The 7,500-nt window shown below is 50.5% G+C and overlaps 2 protein-coding genes across 3 annotated transcripts in view; both read left to right on the top strand.

Annotated features, from left to right (window-relative positions):
• Positions 1–7,500, top strand: part of LOC115375434 (inositol monophosphatase 1-like) — an 8,803-nt gene that overhangs the window by 558 nt on the left and 745 nt on the right. The window contains exons 2-9 of the mRNA XM_030074822.1: positions 1,556–1,689; positions 2,115–2,219; positions 3,415–3,460; positions 4,198–4,306; positions 4,892–5,000; positions 5,185–5,336; positions 5,415–5,555; positions 7,003–7,445. Of these exons, the coding sequence (XP_029930682.1) occupies positions 1,556–1,689; positions 2,115–2,219; positions 3,415–3,460; positions 4,198–4,306; positions 4,892–5,000; positions 5,185–5,336; positions 5,415–5,555; positions 7,003–7,445 (1,239 nt within the window). The remainder of the gene's footprint in view (positions 1–1,555; positions 1,690–2,114; positions 2,220–3,414; positions 3,461–4,197; positions 4,307–4,891; positions 5,001–5,184; positions 5,337–5,414; positions 5,556–7,002; positions 7,446–7,500) is intronic.
• LOC115374960 (inositol monophosphatase 1-like) overlaps positions 6,884–7,500 on the top strand; it is a 9,684-nt gene continuing 9,067 nt past the window's right edge. Inside the window, exon 1 of one of the 2 annotated variants that reach the window (XM_030074158.1) lies at positions 6,884–7,019. The gene's annotated coding sequence lies outside the window, so the exon portion shown is untranslated. The remainder of the gene's footprint in view (positions 7,020–7,500) is intronic. The other variant, XM_030074157.1, reaches the window with a different exon arrangement.

Raw genomic sequence — 7,500 nt, 5'->3', positions numbered from 1 at the left:
CAGGATCAGCGGTGACTCGGGGTCAGCAGTGACTCAGGACAGTAGTGACTCGGGGTCAGCAGTGACTCAGGACAGTAGTGACTTGGGGTCAGCGGTGACTCGGGGTCAGCGGTGACTCGGGGTCAGCGATGACTCGGGGTCAGCAGTGACTCAGGACAGTAGTGACTCAGGGTCAGCGGTGACTTGGGGTCAGCGGTGACTCAGGACAGTAGTGACTCGGGGTCAGCGGTGACTCAGGACAGTAGTGACTCAGGGTCAGCGGTGACTTGGGGTCAGCGGTGACTCAGGACAGTAGTGACTCGGGGTCAGCAGTGACTTGGGGTCAGTAGTGACTTGGGGTCAGAAGTGACTCAGAACAGTAGTGACTCGGGGTCAGCAGTGACTCGGGGTCAGCGGTGACTTGGGGTCAGCGGTGACTCGGGGTCAGCGGTGACTCGGGGTCAGCAGTGACTCAGGACAGTAGTGACTCGGGGTCAGTGCTGACTCAGGACAGTAGTGACTCGGGGTCAGCGGTGACTCGGGGTCAGCGGTGACTCAGGACAGTAGTGACTCAGGGTCAGCGGTGACTCGGGGTCAGCGGTGACTCGGGGTCAGCGGTGACTCGGGGTCAGCAGTGACTCAGGACAGTAGTGACTCAGGACAGTAGTGACTCGGGGTCAGCGGTGACTCAGGACAGTAGTGACTCAGGACAGTAGTGACTCGGGGTCAGTGCTGACTCAGGACAGTAGTGACTCGGGGTCAGCGGTGACTCGGGGTCAGCAGTGACTCGGGGTCAGCGGTGACTCAGGACAGTAGTGACTCGGGGTCAGCGGTGACTCGGGGTCAGCGGTGACTCAGGACAGTAGTGACTCAGGGTCAGCGGTGACTCGGGGTCAGCGGTGACTCGGGGTCAGCGGTGACTCAGGACAGTAGTGACTCAGGACAGTAGTGACTCGGGGTCAGCAGTGACTCGGGATCAGCGGTGACTCGGGGTCAGCAGTGACTCAGGACAGTAGTGACTCGGGGTCAGCAGTGACTCGGGGTCAGCAGTGACTCAGGACAGTAGTGACTCGGGGTCAGTGCTGACTCAGGACAGTAGTGACTCGGGGTCAGCGGTGACTCAGGACAGTAGTGACTCGGGGTCAGCGGTGACTCAGGACAGTAGTGACTCGGGGTCAGCGGTGACTCAGGACAGTAGTGACTCGGGGTCAGCGGTGACTCGGGGTCAGCAGTGACTCGGGGTCAGCGGTGACTCGGGACAGTGCTGATGCTGACCAGGCTGCTGGCGGCTCGGTTCAGCGTGGAGTTTGAGTTCTTCAGGCTGACCAACAGGACTGCAGTGTTTGTGGACATGTGGGGTGTGCAGGACGTCCTGTGCTCAGTCACAGAGAACCCTCTGCCTCTGAACTTTAAAGAGACTTCCTGTCCTGGTTTTTGTTTTGGTTTTTGTATGAATTTGCTTTGTGACTGTTGATAACAGCAAAACCTGTGTAAACAGAATCAACTAGAAATAAAGGTCTGTTAAATTCAGTTCTCTCTGTCTCTCTGTCTGTCTCTCTCTCTGTCTCTCTCTCAGATCGTCCTGTCTGCCTTCCAGCAGCAGAAGGAGGTGATGTTGAAAAGTTCTCCAGCTGATCTGGTGACAGAAACTGACCAGCGAGTTGAGAAGATCCTGATCTCTGCCATCAGAGACAAATACCCGCAGCACAAGTGAGACTCCTACTCAGATCACTTTATTGGCCTGAACAAATATGACACGTTATTGCCAAAGCATTTTACAAAAACAACTTTAATTGTAATACGTAAATAAATTGTATACTTTTAAAGTTTTATACACTCACACTCTATGTCTCTCGCCCCATCTCTCTCTCTTTGTTCTTATCAGAATCTAACAGGAAGTTGTTTTCATATCAATTCAGTTGCCGAGTGAAAAACACAATATCACAAGAGCACCACTCCACCAGGAATGATGAGGATGATATGATGATGATGACGATGATGATGATAACAATAATAATGATGATCACTCATGGGTTTGATCCCGACTGAGACACTGCAGGTCCGGTCAGTGAGCGGGTCAAATTCTGCCTGGCAACAGGAAACAGGAAGTGAGCATGTGCTGGTGCTGTGTGCAGGTTCATCGGGGAGGAGTCTGTGGCCGCCGGCGAGCGCCTGGAGCTGAGCGACAGTCCCACCTGGATCATTGACCCCATCGACGGAACCGTCAACTTCGTCCACAGGTGAGGAACGCTCAGCAGAACGTTGTGGAACAGCTCCTCCACGCTCCTGCTTCAACTGAGTTTTATTCAGGCTTGGAAAGACATTGTCACAGCCCTGAACTTAGCACATAGAAAACATTCATTTCCAACATGGACCTCAGACCAACATGCACATACAACCGTTCAATACACAGATTAACTACATTAAATACATGAAAGGAATATTCCAACGCTGTGGGGAAAACAAATCTGGTTTCCAAAAACAAAAAGAAAAATAGGAAAGAGAGGAGAGAGAGAAGAAAGGGCGACAGTCGTCTTCAGGAGTCTTTTGTTCGTCTTCCACTCACAGCTGCTTCCTTTCCTGTTGGCGTATATGTACTTAAAAGTCTGCTGCTGTTTTCAGTCTTTTGAGATGATTATGTTAATTTGTTTTATTTAAGTTTTATTTTTTGAAGTGATTAGTGTTAAGAGAATTTTCCATCTTATAATTTTACAATAAAAATTACATTTGTACTGTAGAAGACGGTCTTTAGCACACTTGTTATAGAGGGTGTTAGTGTTCCTGTGCATGCAGTCTGCTGCAGTGTGTCTGCTGGACTGCAGGGGGCAGCACAGGCACAGTGAGGGTGATGTGAGGCCCTGAGCAGCTCAGTTGGCACCCGGAGACATGCTCACCATCGCTGCGCAGGGTGGGAGTGGTCTGTGGCGATGGTGGGTGTGGCCTGTGATGGTGGTGGGCGTGGTCTGTGGCGATGGTGGGTGTGGCCTGTGATGGTGGTGGGCGTGGTCTGTGGCGATGGTGGGTGTGGCCTGCGGTGATGGGGCCCGGTGTGATATTTCTTCACTGGGCCCAAAATTCCCAGCAGCGCCCCTGAATGTTGGACACCATTTTCACCTTTATGCAAGTCTTCAAGCTAAGGAAATACTGTGCATAGAAACTGAACTGCTTTATGTACAGAGGTGAAAACGGTGTCCAACATCTGGCCTCAGTCTGGGGACGTCGGGAAAAGGGGATTTTGCCCAAAACACTGGAATACCTTCAAATACTCAGTCACGGTTTAGGAGCTGTCAGTAAGATACAGCAGTGATAAGCTAACCTCAACATATCCAAGCTGCAGTCAGACAGCAGAACCAGAACGTTCTACATCACAGGAACAAATCACAGAAACGTTCCTCAGAGTTTTCACTTTTTTGTTCTTTCAATTTCTCCTGGCAGGTTTCCCTTCGTGGCGATCTCCATCGCCTTCGCCGTCAACAAGCAGGTAAAAGCATTTTGTCGTACCAAGCTGACCATGACCCTGCAGCAGGTCCAGATCCTCATCCTGACCCCCTGACCCAGGGCTGTGCGGGGCCCGGGACCCCCAAGGCTCCTCAGCATCTAATCTATCTAATTTTAATGATTCATTTTTTTTTTTAGCCCTCCTATTTTATTTGCATATTTTCTGGTACTTCTCTTGCTTGCTTCTCTTACTTCTTTCCCCTAAATGCTTTACCTAGGTTCTGTATGACTATTGATTACTGATTATTTGAACATGATATTTGAATTGTTTTGCCAAGTTATAAACACATCAGTCACGTCCTGTGGGGGCCCAGGGCCTCAGGAAAAAGGCTGAAAAGCCCTGAACTACAGGTGATAAGAGAGAAATCATCAAAATGACACGAGTCTGCAGATCAAAACCCTCTGGTCCTGCTGCTTCTGTCTTTCCAAGAAAAAATACCAGCCTCTGTTTTTTTCTGTTTCTCTTTTTAATTTATTCTGAGAACAGCGAGAGAGCGCCTCCGTCTGGTCACATCTGTAGTTTGATTGATTTATCAGAAATCAGAATCAGATTCAGAAATCACTTTACTGATCCCTGAGGGGAAATTAGGTAACACACATTGAGTATCACTTAAGCAGAAATAGTGAACATGAGTCAGCAGGTCAGCGGATGAACACCGTGTGTGTGTGTGTGTGTGTGTGTGTGTGTGTGTGTGTGTGTGTGTGTGTGTGTGTCTGCAGACAGAGTTCGGTATCGTCTACAGCTGTGTGGAGGACAAACTGTACTGCGCTCAGAGAGGAGGAGGAGCCTTCCTCAACGGGGAGCCGCTGCACGCCTCCGGACAGGAAGGTGATGTCACCCACCACCTGTCCATCACCCACCACCTGTCCATCACCCATCCATCACCCTCTAACACCCATCCATCACCCATCACCCATCCATCACCCACCATCATCCATCACCCATCCATCACCCATCCATCACCCACCATCACCCATCCATCACCCATCACCCATCCATCACCCACCATCATCCACCATCATCCATCACCCATCCATCACCCATCACCCATCCATCACCCACCATCACCCATCCATCACCCACCATCATCCATCACCCATCCATCACCCATCACCCATCCATCACCCATCACCCACCCATCACCCACCATCACCCACCATCACCCACCATCACCTGTCCATCACCCACCATCACCTGTCCATCACCTGTCCATCACCCACCATCACCTGTCCATCACCTGTCCATCACCCACCAAGTGTGACATCCAAATGTGACCCTTTGAGATGACAGCTTTCACTGTATTTCAGTCTGTGTGCTTCTGCTGGCCTGAGGCTTGTCTGCTCATTGATCTGAGTGGTTTGCTGATGACAATGTGCTAATGAGGTGTTGGTGTCGTCTCTCCTGTCCAATCAGACATCAGCAGGTGCCTGGTGGTGACGGAGATCGGAGCTGAGCGGGACGACCTGGCTCTGTCCACCATGACCTCCAACATCTTCAGGCTGCTGAAGCTTCCAGTTCACGGGTGAGAAGAAACAACCTCAGCCCTCTCTCTGAGTCAGAATACTCAGTGTTGGCACCAAATATTGACTATATGACCCGCGGCCCTGTGGCCTTCATGTGACCTTCATGCTGACCCGTCCTGGACTCACGGTCCACATCACTGCAGCTCCATCCATCTGAGCCTCGTTCTGCCTCCTGTCCTGCAGGGTCCGGGCGCTGGGGACGGCGGCGGTGGACATGTGTCAGGTGGCGACCGGAGGAGCTGACGCCTACTACCACATCGGGATGCACTGCTGGGATATCGCTGCCTCGGCTCTCATTGTCCAAGAGGCTGGAGGCGTCGTCATGGATACCGACGGTATGTATTTGTTGAATCTGAATCTTCTGTGGAGTGCCTCAGCAGGTTTACACACTTCCTGTCTGTGTGTCTCTGCAGGTTCTCAGTTCGACATGATGTCCAGGAAGGTCATCGCAGCCAGCTCCTCTGCTGTGGCCAATCGGATTGCTCAGGTGGTCCAGGCTTTCCCTTGTCGCCGTGACGATGAAGATCCATCAAAAAGTTTATGTGGAGCGGCCAGCAACTGAAACCCTGTGTAGAACAGAGTTGAATTTTAAAGTCACAGTGAAATGAAAAATATTTTTTTCAACTTGTTAGCTGAGACAGAATATTCTGCTATTTCATTTATTTGTATTTTTTATGTCAAAATTCCACACGCTGACAAACAGTTATGACCTCACGAGGAGCCTCCATTCAAAACATCACATTTTGAGCCCTCCTATCTAAGGAAGCTGCCTCTGTCTCCCAAACTGAGCTCCCATTGTAAGATGTCTCTCTGTTAAGCTCCACCCCAACATCCTGTTTCAACAGGAAATACATCACAGTAAATGCTGTCTGATTGTGACATAAAGCTCCTGCTGTGGTTTAAACAGACAGAGGTCTCGATGCTGGAGACGGCTGCTGTTCACAAAGTGATATAAACTGTGAATGGACCCTGGTCAGACTCTGCAGCGCTGGCAGCCTCTCTTCATCCCAGCTGAGACTTTTTATTCTGATTTGACTTCGCAGCCTAATGACTGTCCAAACTCTGTCTGAATAAAACAGAAAGAGTCTTGAGTCATGTGGCTCTGCAGTGGAGGGAACATTCAGCAACATCTGAGTCCAGGGAAAGACCACCGGGGGTCTGCCTCATGTTCATGTTCATGATCACTTTGTGTTCGCTGTGTTTGACGGTTTGCTAAATCAGTGACACACAAATAAACTATTTTCCCTAGAACATACACCAGACTATCAGCTGTGATTTATGGGTAAATGTGAAGTGATGAGCTTCTTCCTTCCACTTAATTAATCAGCCAGTCAGTAAATTCACCCTAACCCTCAATTCATAAATACTGACCCCTTGTGTTTATTTCTGTCTGCCTTCAGACTTTTGATCTTCCAGTTTGTGTCAATAAAGTTTGGAACAGAAAAAGTTCTCAGTTGTCTCTGAAGGGAGTGTGTTATTGAGTGTGTCTGCACAGGAGATACAAGCTGTGTGTGTGAGTGTGTGAGCAGCAACCCTGTGAATCCTGAGGCTCTCAAAACAATGGACAACAAGGCAAAGAGCAACTTAACGAGAAAATGACAAAAGACACAAGTTAATGGCTGAACAATAAACAATCCTGTTAAATAGTTTTACTCATATAATTATAAGTGTTATACAGTTTCTGGACATGCTCACCCGGTTTATTTTTTGTAATTTCCATATCATTTTCTTGTAACGTTTTATTAATTTCTTGAAATTTTTCAGGTCATTTCTTGCTAAGGTGCTCATAGACTTTTTCCATGTTTTCAAGATAAATTAAGTAAATCTGCTCAGGTCTCAAAGGGTTAAAAGACACTAAATCGCTTGTTCCCCACTCCGACCAGCTGGTGGCGGCAGAGAGCCTCTCAGTTGGTCTGTTAAACTCCAGTAAACACCAAAGAAGAAGGCAGAGGACAGAGGAAGAAGAGCAGACCCGGAAGTGTGTTTCTCTGTGACCGACAGGATCATCCGAGCGGCGGGTGAGTTTTGTTCCGTTGATCCCAGCTGACCTCCGGTTCCCGCACAGCGACAGTCCGGGCTCCGCGCACAGCGACAGTCCGGGCTCCGCGCACCGCGACAGTCCGGGCTCCGCGCACCGCGACAGTCCGGGCTCCGCGCACCGCGACAGTCCGGGCTCCGCGCACCGCGACAGTCCGGGCTCCGCGCACCGCGACAGTCCGGGCTCCGCGCACCGCGACAGTCCGGGCTCCGCGCACCAGGGTCCGCTCACAAATCTGTCACTTTGTCGTTGCTGCTGCGCAGCCGGAGCGTCTGTCAGCTCTGGCCGGACAGACGCTCCGGGCCCCGGCCCCCGGGCTCCGGGCTCCGGGCTCTGGCCCCCGGGCTCCGGGCCACAGATGTGTGATCTGTTCTCTGGTTTCTCTGTTGGTGAAATGTCCGAGTCGGTCTGCAGGGATTTCTCGTCTCCATGGAAACACTGTTTTCTGTTAGAGAACCATG

The sequence above is a fragment of the Myripristis murdjan genome, chromosome 17, assembly GCF_902150065.1.
Source record: "Myripristis murdjan chromosome 17, fMyrMur1.1, whole genome shotgun sequence".
NCBI lineage: Eukaryota > Metazoa > Chordata > Actinopteri > Holocentriformes > Holocentridae > Myripristis > Myripristis murdjan.
The sequence above is the reverse complement of the archived record's forward strand: the minus strand, read 5'-3'. Positions and strand labels throughout refer to the sequence as shown.